Here is a 20,097-nt window from a genome sequence, read left to right on the forward strand (position 1 = left end):
CCCTGCTCCCAACTCCACACCCGGGCTAATCTGAACTCCCCACCTCTGCTCCCAAGCTCTCCCCTTTTGTTCCCCTCTTTATTATAATTAGCAATTTCAAAGACCCACAATCCTCTGCTCAGCAGCTGCTGAAGCACTATGGGATAGTGGCCTAAATTGTCCCAGAATTCACTTGCACATCCACAGAGGGATTGGTGTGCACATGCTCAGATGGCTGCAATGGCAAATAAGAGGTGGGAGGGTAGGGGCACGTCACATACTGAACCACGTTGTTTGTAACTGATTACAATAGCCAGGCCACTAACAAGTACAAAAGCATGGTTGCAGCTGTCCTGTGGACAGACCTTTATAGTATGTACTGAGACAATAAATTCAGTGCATGCAATGTAACTTCAAGAGATGTTTTAAGAAATCAGAAAAATGGTGGTTTCTTTAAATAACTCACAAATAATAGTGGCACGTGCATTATATATGTGCAAACACTGACATGTCATAAAAGGGAAGAGGAAACTGGATAACATACATCAGCTGCCATGTTAGTGAGCAGAAACTGTAAAGATTTGCGAATAAACTGGAAGAATCCATCTAAAACCATGTCATCCACATATTCCACATAGTCTTGCCATGTTTGGGATGTCTTATCAGTCTTAAATAAGTCTGCATTCTCCTGCAAAAAGAAACAAGCTATATTAACTTTTTGTTTGATAAATGGTCAGGCAAATGCCCTACCTTCTTTCAGTGAAAAACGGGACTGAACATTTGATTAAGTTAAAAGTCTACTTTTCTGGTACCTAACGTCTATGTAGTTGCTTCCCTGGCCATTCTCTACAATTCCATTTGAATGTAAGGGAAAGAAAAAACTTTAATGTAATGCCCTCTGAAAAGAAACTGTCCCCAGGTCATGCCAAAAAGTCATACATGTGTCAAAAATTCCCCCCAGACAGCTGACATATAGACTTCTCTTATCTCAGTTGTACAGGAGCAACATGAGAAAAAACAAACAATAAATGAATCCCGCCAAAGGTCTTTAACAAAGCACTACAGGCTCATGCATGAAGTCCTTACTGAGCTATAACGACCATTGACTTCTGTGGGAGTTTTGCCAGAGTAAAGACTTCAAGGTTGTGCCCCAGATAGTTTGAGTCCACCATTCACATCCACACATGGAAAACATTAGTATGTGGAAGTGGTTTGAAGTTTAAAAGTGCTACAGCGCATAAGTGCTAGATATAATTAACTATTGTTAAAACAGTTCCAACTAGATTGAGTTTATCTTTCCTAGTTTCTTACCATAAGCATAGTCTGAATCTTTTGTCCAGCATCTTTAATTGCTGCATACCGTTTGTTTATGGTATGACCTTTTCCATCCAAGTCTAAGAGAGACGTTTCCTTATTGTCTTTCCTTTCAAATAGAGGACTGGCTGACCATTCCTGTAAGGAAAAAAGACCTAAAAGATGCACTTTTATTACCCTTGGGAAATACTATGCCTGGAGAGGAGAGAGATTTAATATATACCAAGAATGTTATTTTCAAAAGTGCCTGGAAAAATCTGTCACCCACCTGCATAAGCTGGTTGATATTCTCCACATTTAACTTAGTTTTCTGGATTCTTGCTTCTAAATCATGCAAGACATTTCTCATCTCTTGAATGTATTCCATAACACCTAAGAGAAAAATGCATTTCTAGCTAGTAGGCAGATAAGGTCTCCAGACATCAAAGTAACTGTCTGCCTGATGGCTCTGATCATCAGATTGTTGAGGAGAGATACAAAAGAAATTTACCTGTAATTTGTATTCTCAGATGGTAAATCTGACAGTGGATCCATGCTCTGCTTTATGCACGTGGCAGGTGCGGCTTCCCTAACTGAAGGCTTTGGCTGCTACACAACAGAATGTCAGCACCCCACAGCCTCTGCTCAGTGGGTCTAACACCCCTACTGCCTCCCATCTTTAGTCCTTTCTTAGACCCCAAAAGGTAGAAGATTAATGAAAACATTGCAAATTCTTCCTGCTAATCTCAGTATATTCTTGATCCATGCAGGACAGAAAGGCTTTTCATAATGAATGAGATCTGGCAGGGCTTCTATATTCTCCAATTGCCTCTGTGGAATAAGCTCGGACTCAGAGTAGTTTAGTGTCAGTAATGAGGAAGGAGGCAGGAGTTGCTAGCCTACTTAGCAATGGCAGGTGTACTCTACATGCTAGTGGCAGGTGCTCAAAGACTGTAGTCACCCACACAGGGTACAGACCTTGGGAGTGGGGATCTCTTAAAGGACTCACTTTGGAGGAATTAAGGTAAATGCCTCAAAAACGACATCTGCAAATCAACACAGAGAAGCACGGCTAGCCCAGCAAATAAGCAGCTGTATAAGCCTTCACTCCCTGGGCTGGGAGCACTGTGTGCTCGGCCTGGGGGGCAGACAGAACCACTCTGCATCTCTGTCAGTGACTGGCTCTTGAAGACCCAGCAATAGCCTCGAAGAGCCCCCATGTCAGCAACATCAAAGCCCTTCTAGGGCCCGAGAACATGCCGGCCCAACCCGAGTCCTTTGGGCCAAGGAAATAAAGGCAAACAAATGGCTCTAATGTTATGAAGCAGGGGATTCTCCCCAAAACACACACAGAAAAATGTTGTCATCTGGAAACAGGTAATGATGAAGTGCCTGACTTTGTACCTTCATTGCTCCAAAACAAGGTGGTTTCGGCTTTCTGCAGCTTGACATCATTCTCCTCTAACTCCTGCTTGACCAGTGGAAGCTCTACTGACAGTATGGTGGTCTTGATCTGGAAAACAAAAGCATCACTGGCTTAGGATCCAAAAACAGTTCTGTGGGGCGAAGGGTGAGCGGCTGCCTTATCTGCTGAAAAGCAGCCTTTTCAGAGCACACCTATGTTTGAACCATCTTAGCTGGTTTCAGAGGGAGAAATGGAGGCCTCACATTCCCACAGACAGGCTGGAAGGGTAGAACAGCATTGGTGACATGTAAGAGGCCCCAGCAAGTGACGTGCTCTCAACTATCACAGTGATCTGCAGCAATCTGAAACCCTAAGATAGGCAGCTCTCTCCTGCAGTGCTAAGCCATGAAGCAGTGCTAGTTACACAGGACAGTTTCTTCAAACCACCTGGAATTCTTACAACCCATTTTATCATAGTTGGAGCACTACTTTAAAGGGTTACCCAGTTTTGTACAAACTGGGATTGAACTCTTCTAAACAAGGCAGCGAGACAGACACACACTGATCCGGTTTCACCATTTTGTTATCTTTCCAACTTGCCTTATTGTACCAACCGACAATGAGATCCAGATTGCCCACAAACTTCCGGAAAGTTTCATTTTGAGAAAAGAGATTGCCAGCACTATCTGGAATATCTTTCTGCTTCTGAAAATTCAAATACTTGACTTCACGTAGGACAGCAACTAGCTACGAAATACAATAATTAGAAATAATTACCTATTCATAAAAGGAGAAGCTTCAGCATCATCCCATATTGAAAATCTCTCAAGAAAAATCAGGTATGAGTCCAAATGGTTTATCGCTGCTATTCAGTGAGGTGCCAGTCCAAACCAGCACACAAACGCAGCAAGGTTACTGTAAGGGGTCTGTCTCAGCAGTAGTAGTCAAAATAAAACAGACACTAACAGAACAGGGCTCATACAGTATCTGCTACAAATATTTCATTTCTGCCTGGACTGATTTCAACAAGACAGCTTTGTGTACAAGCATGGTGCCACCCACCTCCTTGCTGAAGTTCACGCTGATAAGATTACCGTCTGGATCTCTCAGTATCAGCGGCTGTTGGAGGTTAAATTGGCAGTCTGTATCGACTCGACTTATCCACTCTTCATAGGTCTTCTCTCGGTAATTCTGCAGCAAACGCATCATCTCCTTATACTTCTCGGACACCAGTTTAGCTTCAGCACTGACCATAACACTGTAACCAAAGTAAAAGTTGCAATTGACGAAACAGATACACTGATAGAGCATGGGATTTAATCACCATGCCAAACAGAAGCTTGGTGGTCTCAGTGGATATGTGCTTTGCCCTCTGTAAATTATCATTGATGCTCTGTCGTACATACACTGGATAACAGCATATCCTAAAGTGCAAGACGCCAACAAAACTTACTTACGGGTGATCAATGGCTTGCAACTCCGTCATTGGAGTCTCTAGTCTTTCTTGGAGCTCCAGAGCCCACTTCAGCTGCCCAGCAACAGGAGGCATATTTTTGCTGATAGGCGGCACACCTCCTGATTTTGTGGCCGCTATCTGGGCATCATACATTATCTTTGCATTGTCCAATTCAACATTAAACATTTCCAAAAGGGTGGAGTAGTGAGGGGACACTTCTGCCTTTATCAGAGGTCGGTCCAATAGTGATCCAAACATGTGTATTTGCTAAAGAACAAAGAAATTGGTAAGCTGTTTATACATCAACGTATCTGCAGACATAGTCTATTGAGAATGCAGCTCCAAGAGGCATTAGTTAAATAATGCTCAAATCGCTCTAGATGTATATAATGCCTTTCATCTACTTCACAAATACTGGATCACCTAAAGATTCACCTCTTTCACAGGGCCCTTCCACAAACCACTTCAGTTAAATGGCCTCATCTCTCCACCTGGTCCACGTGCAGGAGACTGGATAGATACTAGAGCAGGAAATCGGAATTTCCATGCCATAGGAAATTCCCAAATTTTGAAAAAAAGAAGTTCTAAATTGGAGCAAAAAGCTGAAATTAAAAAAATTTTCCACATCAAAACTTCAAAACATTCTTATTCACAACCATCAAAACATTTGTTTGATGTCAATTCATTTCATTTAGACTGTTCTAGGATATTAACATGTTAAATGTAATATGTATATCATTAATATTGTAGTTTATAGTCAACATGTTAATATCCTAGAACAGTCTAAATGAAATTGCTTGAAATGAAAATGTCAAAAAACACTTCAGCATTGTTGAAATTAAATAAAAAAGCTGAAACAATTAATTCACATAGGCTTTTTCCTGTTGAAAATGTCATCGAAATTGACAAGTTCCTGCAAAAAAAAAAAAATTATTTTGACAAAACTGCATTTTCTGATGGAAAACAGCTCCACTGAAAATGTTTTTGACCAGCTCTAATATTTACATTCTAAGTTAACATCTTCCTCTGTGACACTCCCTCGCCATTAGCATCTGTCTGACCCGCACTCACCCCGACAGAATCTGGCTCCTCTAAGGAAAATCAGGCCCCTTTGAAGTATCTCAAGTTGGGCCCCCAAAATCTCTAAAGTAGCTTTTGAAAGTCTTGAACCTTTCATCATTATTTTAATGTATATATAAATACAGAAACATCTTAACTGACAAGAGTATTCATAGATTTGGTATCAGGGCCCAAAGCAAAGTCACCCTCATTAGGGTATGTGCTAACACTCTTGCTAGAAAAGAGGCACACCAACCATACACGCACATTTATACCTTGACAGCAGATTCAATACTATTACAGTCATTAAATCCCTGAGAAAAAATGGTTGCCAATCTTCTATCCAAATCCTGAATTTTGGTCTGGAACTCTGTAAAATCTTCATCAAATTCCTGTCAGTAAAAAGAACAAAGGATTCAAATAATAGGATTAAGTCATGCTTAGGTATTTTATATAGAGAACCATTCAATTTAAATGAACTGATTTTATGGATGAGTGCTAAGACCAGAGGTTTTTTTCCTAAAGTACATTTGTTGCCATGGTGACTATTCTAATATGCAGGTCCTCTGCCTTGTTCAAAGCAAGTAATTTATTCATCTAACAAATGAACACATTTTTCATACTAACATTTACTCACCTCTTCTGCAGGATCTAAGGGATCATATTTGCAATCAGCAAAAACCTTAATGAGTTCAGAGATTTCCTCATAAATCTGAAACACCATGCTCCCAAGGATGTTTCCTCTCACACCTCCCAACTCAATTTTCTCCAGCTTCAGAAATTCGATTGTTGTTACATACAACTCCTAATGAACAGAAACAACCATCACACTCAATAAATCTTCATATCAAAATGCTGTTACCTACATGTCAGGGTTCTCTTGAAAGAGAACAGGCACCGGACACAGAATCCATGGGACTTGGGGATCAAGAAGAAAAATGCAGGTGCTAAATAACTAATAATAATCCAAATTCTATGTTGTGCTTAGTGTCTTTCATCAGAGGACTTCAAAGTATTATCTCCTTCCCTTTGCATAAGGGAAAACAGAAACCCCGATTCAGCCAGGTACTTAAGCACACATCTAGCTTAATGGGACTAGTTATGTACTTACATTTAGGCACACGCTTAAGTGCCGTAGTGAATCAGGGCCTGCGTGATGAATGAGAGGGTCCCTATCTGTATTCCATGTGGGAGATGTACATGCTCCACGTGCCTGAGACCAGACAATTCTTCCTAGCTATGCCTCTTGGTCTGCGCCTGCCTCCTTCCTCTCCTCATGCTCCAAACCAAGGGGAGAAGGGGTGGCACAGACCAACCACATCTCCTGTTCCTTCTCTCCCATGAACTGTAAGGATCCAAAGCAGCGGGGAAAGAGGATGGGTGGTGGAATACAGATAGGGACCACACATCTCGAAGAACACTGGTTACTGCACAGGTACAAAACCTCTCTTTCTTCTTCGAGTATTGGTCCCTATGTGTATGGCACTGTGGGTGACTGACAAGCAGCACTCATTGAGGAGGAAGGCATGAGGATGCTAATGACAAAAGGACCAAACCAAAGGATGCATCAGCTGCAGAAGCTTTCATGAGCCTGTAATGCCTTGTGAAGGCATGACAGAGCTCCACATTGCCACTTCACAGATGGCAGTGAGTGGCACCTCACACAGCAAGGCTACAGCAGGTGTCTTGGTTCCTGTAGAGTGGGCTTTCACACCTTCTGGAGGCCTCTCTGCTAACCGGTCAGAGAGTAGGATACAGCCTGAAATCCACTAGAAAGAGTCACTTCTCCCTTCAGCACTTCCCCAGTGAAACAAACCGTTTAAGCAATTTCCTAAAGGATTTTGTTCTTGGTAGGTAGAATGCCAATGGAATGGAATCTCCTATCCCAATTACTGGTGTGTACCTTGGGAAAAACCACAGGTAAGTATGTTGTCTGGGTTAGGTGACAGTCCAAGATTAATTTGGGTGGGGTCAATCTTGGATGCACTCTTAGCCTTCTGGAATATTGCGTATGGAGGATCAGCCATAAGGGCCCTAGTTCTCCTACCCTTCCAGCCAAAGTGATGGCCACTAGGAAGGTGGCTTTCATAGATAAATGGGTTTGCAAACATGTTGGTGAAGTTTCAGATGGGGACTCAGTTGGCAGCCAGAGGACTAAGTTAAGATCCCATGTTGGAGCAAGTTTAGTTACTGGAGGGATGGTTCTGGCGAGACCCCTTAGAAAGCACAGTCCCTGCAGGGAGCAAATGGAGCAATAGTCAGCGGGAGGGTTACAGGCATTAATCACTGCCAAGCACACTCAGAGAGCTTGTTTACAATAGTGGGAATGTCTGGTTCCTCTGGGGAAAGCTGGCACTGATGAATCCAGAGAGAAGAATCTCTTAGCTCAATAGCACTTTCTGGTGGATTCCTTCTTGCTATTGTTGAAAGGAGATCCCCAGTGCCTGAATATGCTCTTCAGGAATCATGTAGGTCTGTTGTACGAATATTGAGTTAAAAGGTGTTTAGGAACTCCCTCCCTGTCCAACATTACACAGTGTTAACCTAGGTCCGGGGACTGGCATACACAGATCTCAGCTTGCTTAGTACCATGGCAAATGCAACATTAACAATCACTTTAACCTTTTACTAAAGATACAGAAAAGAAGGTAAAATAGTTAAAGCATTTGAAACGTTAAGTAAAGCTTTTATTTTAACAACATTTCTTGTTCCCTTTGTCATTAGCTGGAGCTGGTTTTAGAAAGAATAATCCCTTTATTTGACAGTCTCTCAGATGGTATCACAGATGGCGATAAGTGTCCTTCTGGGGACAAGGAAAGAAGTTAGTTGAAATGGGCTGAAGCTGCTGCTGCTAATGTCCAATCCCATGTCATCCCAAGTGGTATTGAGGATTCAGCTGGACCTGCCAAGGATGGAAACATCATCTGGATCCCTCTCTTTGACCAGAGCTGGTCAGGACTTCCCTCAGGATTACGGCTAAGAAGGTCCAGGGTCCCAGGAGATGGTGGAAGTGGCAGCCATGATGGTGAAAGTTCGCTCCAGTAGTGTCCGTCTGTTCTTCTCCATCTGTTCTTCTATCTTGAAGGGTCTATAAAGGCAGTGATGGGAAAATATCCCATACCTTCATTATTTTATCCACCAATTAGGCCTAATATCTGACTCACCAATCTGTAGTTTATAAACTTCCAGCTCCACATCATCTGTACTAGCATAATTTCAACAGTCCCTGAGACCCGTATCAGTAGGCCATTTTTTGTTTATACTAATTCAGTTTTTCTGTATCCTTTTCATACCTTTTCCCATCAACATTTGTTATAGGTTATTGTGACGTTTTATGAATTTTCACAGAGAAGATCGCAATTAGAGTAAAGGTGTAGGCCCCATTATCACAGCTCCCATTCGTGGTCAATCGAGAAGTGCCTGCTGAGGCCGTCCCCTAACACATTATATATTCCTGGAGATATAGTCAGCTGGTGTCAAATACCCCAGCTCCACAGGCTGACTGCCTCTATTCACTTGGGGGGGAGGTGGTTTAGACCTAGCTCCCCCATGCTTGTTGATGTAGAACACAGTTGTCATGTCGTTTGCTATCACCTGAATATGCTGGGCTAGTATGAACAGTAAAAATGGTGTGAAGGCCTCTCAGACAGCTCTCAGCTCCAGATGGCCTATGTGCATCCTGGACTCTTGAGAAGTCCATGTTCCTGTGCTGTATGTTCATCCAGAGGGGCACCTCTGGGATCAATATTTTCTAGGGTGGGGAAGAGTGAAGGGAGCTCCCACACACCCCTGCTCTCCCAAAGGTAGAGTCCCCCACACTCCGGGAGTCTAACTTGGCCATGTGTCTGCACTGCATGTATACCATTTGAAGCCAAGCTTGTAGACAGTGAAGATGAAGTCTCACAAACAGTGTCATGTAGGCACAGGATGTCATGTGATCCAAGGAGGCTGAGACATGCATGAACCGACACCAGTGGGCTTTCTGAGCTGACTGATCAAACACGTCATTGATTGAAATCTGTCCACAGGAGGTATGCTCTGGCACTGACAGAGTCCAGAGTTGCTCTGATAAATTCTATGATCTGCATTAGAACTAAAATGAGCTTTTTACGTGTCAACACAGATTCCCAGTGTTGCTAGAAGACTGAGCAGCGATTTAGTTGCTTTCAATAGCTGCTGAGGAGATCTCCCCATCAACAGCCAATTGTCTAGAAAAGAAAAGACAGACGAGCCGTGATGCCATTGCTGAAAGCACCTTTGTAAACACTGTGGTCACTGTCACTACTCCGAAGGGGAACACCCTGATAATGGTTAGGACCTATAGAAACCTCAGGGATCATATAGACGTACATCCATCTCACAGGTGAAGATAGATACCTTTCATGCAAACAGCCGTGAACCAGCCATTTTTGTTTAGGGACAGAGTTACTGATGCCATGGTGATCATCCTAAATCTCAATCTCTAGCTACAGGCATTGATTTGTTTGACATCTGCAATGGGTCTCCATCCTCCCTTTTTCTCAGGAATGAGGAAATATTTGGAATAAGATCCCTTTTCCTGATGTTGAGGTGGTAACAGCTCTATGGCTCCTCACGGAAGTAGGGAGTCTATGTCCTGAATGAGTATCCTCTTGTGAGAGTGGTCCCTGAAGAGGCACAGGAGAGAGGAACTAAGATGCAGCCAAAGTGAATGATGTCAAGAACTTGTCTGTCTGTTATCCACCAGGTATGGAAAAATGGACAAGGCCATCACCAAACTGGCTCTTGGAAGTGGTAGGACATGGCATCAGGACTGGTTCACAGCTGTTGGCAGCCCTATCATAAGTATTTCTTGATGGGAGGTTGCAGCTGGAAGGAGTAGCAGCTGTGTGTTTGTTCTGTTGCATCCTCTGCTGCTTTTGTGGTGGTTCAAATCCCGTCTGGTGTTAGAAGGGCTGTGGTGCTGGTATAGGTTGTAAGGCTGTCCATCATACTTGCCTTTCGGTGCTAGAGTGTAGATCCTCAAGGCATGGAGGGCTGCCCTAGAGTTTTTTAATGAGTGGAATACTCATTCATCTTTTGACCAAATAAGTTCTTCCTGTCAATGGGCAAATCCTCCACTGTGGATTGAACTTCCCTGGCAAATCCTGAGGAATGAAGCCAGGACTCCCTATGCATGATGAGAGCAGTCACCATTGATTGAGAGTCTGTGTCAGCTGCATCTGGTATGGCTTGGAGGGAGGATCTGGCAACCAATCTACCCTCCACAATAAAGGCTTGAAATTGTGCCCTGTCCTCCTGAGGGAGCTTGTCTCTGAATTCTGAAAACTTTGAATAATTAACAAAATTGTACTTTGAAAGGAATCGGCTGGTAATTGGCTAGTAATTGGCTATTTGGAATTGCAGGCTGGTTGAAGTAAATACCTTCCTTCTGAGGAGGTCCAAATGCTTAGCATCTTTATCTGAAGGAGTGGACATGTTTGCTGTTGCCTACATCCTTCAGTGGGAATTTGAATAACCAAAGAGTTGGGGACAGGAGGTGCGAACAAAACTCTGTTCTGTTGGCTGGGACAAAGTACTTCTTTTCTGCTCTCTTAGGAGTAGGTGCCACATGACTCTGGCAGACTCTCAGATGGCCTCATTAAGGGGAAGCACCACCCTACTAGGCCACGCAATGTGTATACTATCAAGGAGTTTGTGAGGTGTCTCTTGGACTTCCTTCCTCCAGAGGAATCTGGAGCATATCAGGAACCCTCCTCAAAAGGTCTTGAAACTGTTTGAGGCCATCTGGCAGAGAAGTTGGGGCTGGAATAGTGGCTTCATCAGGAGACTGATGCGGATACTCTGTTGGCACCATGGTACTACCGGATCCAGCTCTTCCTCCTCCATGGGTCTTGGGGAGCTCAGAGAGATCTCGGGGAAGGATAATGTGACTCCCAATGGGACTGTACTGATTCAGGATATTGCACGCACAGGTCCCCACGATCCGACACTGGTTGAGGCAGCCCCTAAGGCATAGGATACCAATAGTTCCAAGAGGGATACAACCTCTTACAGGGTCAGAGGGAGGGAGGGAGGGAGGGAGAAGAGATTCTGGATCCTCTATCTGGGGTCATGTCTCTCAGTGGGAGTGATATCAGTCCATCCCCAATGTCAGATCCCCTGAGGAGGAACATGTAGGATCCAGATCTAATAGTGGTGCCATCCATACCATAGACATTGAAATGCCCCCACTGGTAGAAGGAACAGGGGTTTGATTTCCCCTTTCATAGCATTCATACACCGGCAGTGTCCCTCTGCCTTGTAAGGACTGGTTCTGATCAGAGGTAAGATTGTGGCTCTGGAAGGATGACACCCTCTGGAGTAATATATCTATCCCCATCAACCTCTGATGGTCAGTGCAGACCAGGAAGGCCCCTGGCAGGAGATACAGCTCTGGAAGCCTGGAATCCTGGGCACGATATGAGTCCCATATGGAGAAGTATGTGGAGGGGAACCCATTCAGGGCGAATCCCTGAATTCTAACTAACATTTAACTGTATTTACAGATTACAAGTCAAAGGAGCAGCTCCGTGGACCATGAGAAAATAGAAAGGAACTGGAGATGCATTTGGACTGCACCACCCCTTGTACCCTCAGTTCAGCGAGGGAGGAGACAAGAATCCTCCAGTCTCCAGCACATGGAGGACACACACGCCCACAGTGGAGTATACCCAGGGGCCAGCACTGGAAGGAGAAGTGGTTTGGCTCATGGTTATATTGCAAGTCAGTGGCAGAGTCTGTTCTCTCAACTCCCGCTCCCTTGCTATTCTTTGGGGGAGTTCCTCACTGTGCATCTTCAGAGTTCAAGTTCAGCACAAAATCCAAGGGCAGAGCAGGGAGAAAGTCACCTTCCACATGCAACGACATGGCAAGGAATGAGATCAAGCCTCGGTTCTCTTTTCACACCCAGCAAATCAGATGTCCACCCAGCCCCCAGATCTCGCTCTCACTCTCTGGCATCGCCTTCTGGGTGTCTGGTTAGCAACTACACTGTGGCCTGGCCAACCCTGTAATGCTATTCTTCCCAAGCCCTCCACCAGCCTCTTCCTCTCTGGCCTCACTCACACCCATGCTGCCCCCTCTGCTCCACATGAAAAACCACTGCCAAGATTATCTTCTCAACCTATTCAGATCTTGGCAGCTCCCCCCACCTCCCTTCAGTTCTTTGCTGGCTTCTCCTGCTCTGCCCCCATCAGGTTCAAGCCCCTGACTACAGCCACAAAGCCCTGCCTTATCTGCTCTTGTGTTCTGTGTCACTGTCACCCCCACCCCTCTTCGGCTGCAGCCTCCTCCACCCACACAAATGCCTGCTTCTCTGGTGACCACTGTGCAAGGAGCACCTCTCAAGTTCAGCTGGAAGACCTCTCCTCTTTCACTGTCACCTGGAGACCCACTGCTGTTATGGTGACAACAGGTGTAAGGATTTGGCATTTGGGACTAGTTTACACACTGTAGGTGTATCTGGTTGTACCCTTTATCCTGCCCTCTGCCTGATGGCCAATTCATCTGTCTTTAGATTGGGAGCACCTCAGGTCAGGGCTTGTAGCTTCTGGGTGGTTTGGCAGGCTCCTGCCATTCTGTGGACACTATAAACACAGAAAGGCTTCCCCAGCAGAATAAGCACGAGTTGAACTACCAGACACAAAGTATTTCATAGGCACCTCTATAGTCTTCACTCTGTGCAAAAATGAATCCATTCTGGTAAACACAAGAGACGAAGGGAACTCCCATAGTTTGGCCTCCTTGTCCTGAAACCAGAGAAAGATTTGTCAGCGTAATAGGAGCCCAGCATCACTATCGGGCAGGGTTAGCTAGTGGGGATGTGGCGCTTTTGTCTGAGCACTTTCTCCATGCCCCTGTTCCCAGCTGATCGCAAAGCCGGTCAGCAGCAACATACCTTAAAGAAGGTGGGCATCACCTCTGAGCAGCACCTGTGGTAGGTTTGGTAAAGTCTTTCTACAATTGAAGGGCCTAGTTTGATCCCTCCCAAGATCTCTTCTATCTCTCCTTGCAAGCCTTTCATCACTTCCTCGGGGCTCAGGAAATTTCGGGTCTAAACAAAGTAAAATGCAGCAACAGGACTTCAAGAGCAGTTCCAATCAGAAGGTCACGTACTTTGTGTCTTCTGCAGGCAAGGAGCCCCCCCCCCGGATCTGGTCACTTCCACAGGCAAGGCCCCCCCCCCCCCGATCTGGTCACTTCTTCACACCAGGAATCGCACCAGCTACAAGCAGCATTTGCAACATACCACTGTGGAGTCCAATTCACCCCTGCGCCAGGGCGAGGGCTGGCCCAGGGCGCGGGTGGCACAACCTGTGAATCCCCGACTCGGGGGAGCCTCTAGCACAAACTTTGACAGCCCTAATTCACCCCCTGAGCTGGCAGCATCAGGGAATTGCCAGGGAGGCTGTGGGATTGTCCTGGCCACAGTGCCTCCTCTCCCCTCTCTGCTGCCTCTGTTCCTCACCTGGCCCGCCCCAGAATGAACCAGGGGCTTCCGCCACGGTGTCACAGAGGCCTCTGTATGGATGCGATTCATCAGGGAGCTGTACAGCCCCCTAGGCCCCTTTGCCCTATTGGGCAACAGTGAGTTTGGCCCCTGGTCCTTAACGAAAGTAAAGAAACTGCCTCTATAAATGGTCACCCAGCAACAGGATGCTGCCTTCTCCCTCCTCCCAGCTGGCCCAGGCCCGCACCTCCCCTTTCCTGCAAGGGGGTTTACAGCAGAGGCAACTGCTCAGCATTCCCGCGTGCCTCCATCTGAAGCACAGGGCGCTTCTGGCTTGGACTCTATCCCAGCACGGAGGTGGGAAGAGTTCTGCCACGGAACAGGGGAGGGGGTTTACGTCAGCACAGCAGCAGCCCAGAGCGATCGTCCCTCCCCCACCCCGGCACTCTGGAAAAGGTGGTGCAGCAACCCACTTGCACATGGACTTGACCCAGGACCCGTGCTGCAACGCTATTGCCCCCTCCCTGGAACAGTACCATTTCAATTAAGAGGTTGCAGATCTCCTGTAAGATGACAATGACCCTGGACGGCGTGTTGTAGTGTTCCGAGTTAGCCCATATTAAGCAGACCGTGTACAGGACACTGTCAATGTAGGGAGACAGCTGTGAAGAAACGACATTCCTTTGAACCCATTTAGAAGCAATAACGTGCCCATCAGTAAAGCAAGTTACTTTTACCTGGAACTTCCTGACCTTTCAAGAACAAAATCTGAAAATCATAAAACTTAACGGAATTTCAGAATGTTAAACATGGCAATATTCTGACAACAAGACTAAACTGACACACAGAAAACCCATGCATGGAAGCATCTGAGAACTGTTTCATACATCATTGCATGGAATTTGCAGCTTGGGTTGTTTAGAATTGGGTACTAGTTCTCTGCAAACAACATACCTGAGGGTATTCGGTTTGTTCCATTTCCTCCAACAAAACCTTAAGCGGTTGTAAGTATAGATTAATATCATTGGCTTCCTTCACTCCTGCATCAAATGAAAACTGCAGGGTAGGTGAAGTCAGAAGATACAATTAAATACCATCTAAAATGAAACCATCCCTTTATGTGAATCATCTGGGGCTTATACCTGCACTGACTTCCTTGAAAACATTCTTCAGAGCGGGCCAGTAGCAACTCTTTGCCTTCTTCAAAATCTCTGCTATTTTATTCACTTTGGGTGCAAGCAGCTAGATGTCAAAATGTATCAACACGTCAGCATTCCAAGAGTGCACACCAGTGTATTTAAGAGAAATGTTATCAGCCCAGAAATGGCCAGGAGACACGGTACCTGCTCATGAATGCATTGCAGATTGACCAGCCTGGAGCTCCAGAATTCAAATTCCACCTTTGGCAATGGGTTCAATCCGTCCAGCAGGGGCTGGGCAGAATCTCTGCTCAGTACGTCTCTTATCTGATGAGACCAGTCTATGATTATCGTCTCAATGGCATGTAATAAGGAGCTGTCTATCGCCGCAGGGAGTCTGAAAGGCAGCATCAAAAACCAGCTCCAGGAGTTCATGCTGCGTAGGAGCGGGCCCCTCTCTTTCCTAATCTTGCCTTCATTTACTTCCACTAGGTGCGGGAGCAACGGCAGCCTTATTTTCAGCTTTAATCCTAAACACATTCCCCAATTAAAACCTTACCCAGCGGGTCCCACACGCTCCCATAGAGCCTATGGGTTAGGGGTGGTCACATCACCAGAGCCCTGTTAGACCCATTCCTTTGGCTCCCAATTTCCCTTCCCAATGGTACTTCACAGAAAGATGCATGCGAGAGACAGCTGGTACCCAGGTGTGGAGCACAGCCCCTGCAACAGAGCAGGTCCCTTGTCCCTAGGGATTCAATGGAGGAATTGAATTTTTCTTTGCAGGAAAAATACAACTAAGAGTGAATTTCCTGGAGCCCTCACCTGTCTAGGGAATCAGTGGAACTGCCCAGGTTCTCCAGGTGCTCTGGGAGAGGGAGCAGCGTCTTCCCTTTGATCTTTCCTCCCATCACAAACATTTCATTTTTCAGTCTGTGGGCTTGTTTCACGACGTCATCAGACACCACTTTAGGCCACCCGCTCATGTTCTCCTCTTTCATGAAAAAGGAATAAACAACCTAGAAGAAAACACTTCTTTAGTTTGGTTAGTTCTCTCTATGTATTTTATGGGGGACAGAGGCCGAAGACAAAACTGTGCTGAGAAATCATCGGCTTGTTTGCAGAGGTGACAGCACGAACAAGTGATATAGCAAAGCCACAGCTGAGAAGAATGGTTTGTGCCCTGCTTTGTGCTGCCTTGCAATGTGTGTCATTTTCCTTAAAGCCCTAGCTCCCGGAGTCAGGTGATTCTGTGAGACTCTCAGTTTTCATTTAAAACAACATTTCTAGTCCTCATGGTTGCAGAGAAAAGCTTGAAAAGGTGCTGTGAGTAAGACCCTGATGGCTCAGAGTGAAAAGAAAATGCTCCTGGCATATTTTTTAATGCCTTGTGAATTTTGGGGGCCTGACATGATTTTGAACACTTGGGGTTGGCAATACTGTAAATGTGAATATTTATAAGTTTGAAAAAAATCCAGTCAGACAATTCCCAGTTATCTTAGTGAGGGGGAAATTACACACTCCACAATATTTTAAAGAAATAAATTTTTCAGCATAAATAACACCAGAACTACTAAGCTGAGATATCTCTCTCCCCTCACAGGGCCACTGACATTGGGGGAATTAGGGAAAAAATTAAAAGCCATAAGCTCTTAAAAATGTGTTTCATGAACGTGCAATAAGGTTCAGGGATTTTATTGCCACGTGCAGACGGGGACCCAGGCAGCCCCCCACCCCGATGCACCACTTGGCCATTGCCACGTGCAGCCAGGGACCCAGGCAGGCCCCCAGCCCCACCCCGATGCACCACTCGGCCACTGCCATGTGCAGCCAGGGCCCAGGCAGTTCACATTAAAGCAGGAAAAAGCACAGTATCTTACAAGATGTAAAAGGGAGGAAACCCAGCCAAAAGACGGGCTCGTCCAGGCTTGGCACTGACTGGACCTTGTGAAGGAGACAGCATTCAGCTCAGGGCACTGTGCCATATGCGGGCTTGGCTCTGGAGAGGGAGCAGCAGAAGGCAGCAAGGAAGCTGCTCAGGAGGAGTTCAGTGTTGCTGGGAGAGGTTTGGAAGCAACCTAGCATGGAAACTCCCCGTGACAAAGGAACTGGATGAGGCAGCTCAAGGTGCCTCCTCCCACCAGCCACGGACTGGTGGGGCAAGGGGAGCGGTGATGGCAAACAGACAAGGGATTCAGGGGCAAGCACCTCAGCAGCTTTGGAGCCATGGTCTTCCTGAAGGTCCCTGGGACTCGGGCTCATCCACTCAGCATGGAATGTGATGCTGGCGTGGAAATGACACACTCTAGGGGCCAGCCTTGGGCCAAGTGGGTTTGCTCTGCCCCCCATGGCCTCTGAGATGGGCACTCTGGAACCAGCCCTTTGCCCACTCCCCAGGTGCGGAGCGGGGCAGGGGTGTTTGCCTTCAGGACACCCACCTCCTCCACCACTGCGATTAGCTGATCCACCGGGGAGGGGCTGATGTCGCCCACCAGGAGCCTGCTCTGGAAGTTTTCCTTGGTGATGTTTTCCCTCTTCCTCTTCACAAAGTAAACCCCTTTGCTCTTGAGCACGGGAGGGAACTCGAGGCAGGGCACTAGCTGCCCGGCGGGATTGAGGCTCAGCACTAGCACCAGCAAGTCCTGCTTCTCAAAGAACTCTGTGAGCATGGCGTTGATCTCCTCGTTGCCCACGAACTTGGCCCATTTGTCTGGCTTGAACCGCAGGGTGAGTGTGGAGTAGTTCTCCAGGAACTCCACCCTCTTGTCCGATGCTGTGGTCATCCTGCCCCTCGGTGCTCAGCAGGGTCCTACTTAAAGGAGTAACGCCGAGCAAATTGGGGTCAAGGCAGGTTTTTTCCCAGTCTCTCCCGCACTCAGGGCTAGCTGTGCTTCCTGCAATGGGAGAGTGAAAGGACATGGTAATTAGAGACCAATTAGCCCCACCTGCACAGGTGCCCATGCTCTCGCTCTCCTCGCTGCCAGTCATTAGCGAAGGCTGAGCCAAGGGGCTGAAGTTTTAGTCTGAAATGCTCAGGGGCCCCCCTGCATTCGGCTGCCCCGCGGGCTGGTGTGCAGAAGTGCTGGCACCCACAACCCCAAAGGCAGGCAGAGGGAGCAGTGGGTGCTCAGCTCTTCTGGAGGGCAGGGCCCCAGTGCCTAATGCCAGGCACCCCACCGAGAGCCCCAAAGGGAGAGGCTGCCTTCGAGAGTGAGCAGGCCACTCTGTGCCCACTCAGTGCCCAGTCTTCAGAGCCTCCTGTTCTGTTGTTTTCACGTCCCTCCTTTTGGGTCTTGCTCCCACAAAGATTGGGGTGAGATTTATAGGGCTGCACAGCCTCTGCCCCCTCACGGCTCCAGCTGCTGGGAGGGGACAGGAGACAGGAAACCTGCCCTCACCCCCACCCCAGGGAGAGGTGCTGCCTGCCAGACAGAGGCTGCAACAGGTCCCTCATGTTCTCAGGGCAAGGAAGGGGGCAATTCTTAACATAGCCTCCACCATCCCATTTTCCCTCAGACCCCACATCCCTAGCCCCAGCTCCTCTCGCAGCCCCATATTCCCCCCCATGACCCACTCTCACAGCCCCACCTTGCCCCCTCCCTCAGCCGCCAATCGCCTTCAGCCCCGGGACAGTCTGGCAGCCTGTATGGCCCCTGGACCCAGGCCTATATCCTGCCTGGCAGCTTCACAACATCCAGGTCCCTATTTCTCCCCCAAGCTCTGTCCAGCCCCACAGCTCTCCCGGCTCCGTAGCCCCTCTTCCATCCCGTGAGCCCACAGCACAGGCCCAGAGTTAAAGACACAAACCCTCTTGCCGGAAGGCTGCAGCGTGACACTGGGGTGTGTCCCAGAGCAACGGAGACAGAGTCAGGGCGCCTCACCCCCGCGTGCCCTAGCCTGGCTCTTTGCAGACTGACTGGGCTGGCAAGTGGGCCTGATCGCATGCAGGACCAGGAACACCCCCCCCCCCCCGCCCACAAACTGCAGCTGGCAACTCCCCCCAGCCCAGCCCCAGCCCCACAGCCACTGCCCGGACTCTATCCCCCCCGCTCCCTCGTCGAGCCCCCGTCCCTGGTGCCTCCCAAATCACCGAGCGGACACACTGAGCCGGCTCGGCACCAAGCTCCCCTCAGAGCGGAGGCCCCCGGCTGACTGGTCCAACTGCCCCGGAACCCCCCAGGTCGGGGACAGCCGCCACCAACCGCCCAGCTGCCAGAACCTTCCGCCCACCCCTGCGTGGCCAGCCGGGGCCAGGGGGCCTGGCAGCAGCACGAGCTGTCCCCACGCTCTGTCCCCACCCTCGCCTAGCTTGGTGCAGGGCCCTGCTAATGCTCTGCATCTGCCCAGCGCCTCCCATCCAACCAGGCCTCACACGCGGTGCTCTGCCATGGCCGGGAGCCTGGCTGCCTGTGTCCCTCCCGCTCCTCCCTAGTGCCAATTCATCTGGAGAGCCCCTCCTGCCCGCCTGCTGAGCTCGCTGCATCCTGGACTCCCCTCACTGCCCCGGAGGGGCTCGGCTCAGACACATGCCCTGTGAAATGCCACTGCCAGGGGCTCAGCAAATGCACTCTGCAGAATCCAGAGAAAAGCTCCATAGACTGTAACAGCCATCGGCTCCCTGTGGAGGGGAAGGACAGTCCAGTGATCCAGCCTCTAGCCTGGGCCCTGGGACGCCTGGGCCCTGGGACACCTGGTTCCAATTCCCTGCTCTCCTGTGCCTTGGGCAAGTCACTCGGTCTCCCGGTGCCTCAGTTCCCCCGGTAGCATAGAGATCACAGCCCTGCCCTGCAGCACAGGGGAACAGCCCCAGCACCTGTTCTTTTCTCTCGCTACTGGCTGTGGCTCCCTCCTAAAAAGGCATGGAGCTGCTCATGCAGTTCTGCCTTTGGCTGGGGAGCGAGCCTGGGACGTCTCGGGAGCTGGTGCAGCCAGTGACCTTACAGAGGGATTGCTCTCCTGGCAGCTACTTAAAGTAGCAGTTGGAGTTGGCAGGAAGACAAAGATCCGTGGGCACATTTCCTTGAGGGGGAATCTGCCTCATCCAGCCATGTCCTGTCCCTTCTCTGCCTCTACTGCAGAGTCACCCTGCCACGTGTTAGAGAGACAGGGGAACGTGTCCCTGGCCAGTTTCTGCAGTGGCTCCTCCTCCTTCCGCGAAGAGTTCCCTTTCCAAAAAGGCAGCCAGTGCAGCCTAGAATTACTGCCCCCCCCCACCGCATACCTTTGCCATGTCCTCTGAGCCGGCCCCTCCATTAGGCCTGGGCTGCCCCTCAGGCTCACCCGTGATGCCCCAGCC

The 20,097-nt window shown here is 48.2% G+C and overlaps 1 protein-coding gene across 1 annotated transcript in view; it reads right to left on the reverse strand.

Moving 5' to 3' along the window:
- The window catches only part of DNAH17 (dynein axonemal heavy chain 17), a gene marked incomplete at its 5' end in the record, with an annotated part of 104,380 nt that extends 86,796 nt beyond the window's left edge, over positions 1-17,584 (reverse strand). Inside the window, 17 exons of the mRNA XM_084648178.1 lie at positions 524-667; positions 1,291-1,431; positions 1,562-1,665; positions 2,677-2,785; positions 3,278-3,424; positions 3,740-3,935; positions 4,135-4,400; positions 5,468-5,584; positions 5,830-5,997; positions 12,875-12,961; positions 13,111-13,266; positions 14,199-14,324; positions 14,617-14,702; positions 14,805-14,904; positions 15,006-15,198; positions 15,627-15,820; positions 17,240-17,584. Of these exons, the coding sequence (XP_084504304.1) occupies positions 524-667; positions 1,291-1,431; positions 1,562-1,665; positions 2,677-2,785; positions 3,278-3,424; positions 3,740-3,935; positions 4,135-4,400; positions 5,468-5,584; positions 5,830-5,997; positions 12,875-12,961; positions 13,111-13,266; positions 14,199-14,324; positions 14,617-14,702; positions 14,805-14,904; positions 15,006-15,198; positions 15,627-15,820; positions 17,240-17,584 (2,679 nt within the window). The remainder of the gene's footprint in view (positions 1-523; positions 668-1,290; positions 1,432-1,561; positions 1,666-2,676; positions 2,786-3,277; positions 3,425-3,739; positions 3,936-4,134; positions 4,401-5,467; positions 5,585-5,829; positions 5,998-12,874; positions 12,962-13,110; positions 13,267-14,198; positions 14,325-14,616; positions 14,703-14,804; positions 14,905-15,005; positions 15,199-15,626; positions 15,821-17,239) is intronic.
- Between the last annotated feature and the right edge of the window lie 2,513 nt (positions 17,585-20,097).

This window comes from Lepidochelys olivacea (genome assembly GCF_965140295.1).
Source record: "Lepidochelys olivacea isolate rLepOli2 genome assembly, chromosome: 14".
Taxonomy (NCBI): Eukaryota; Metazoa; Chordata; order Testudines; family Cheloniidae; genus Lepidochelys; species Lepidochelys olivacea.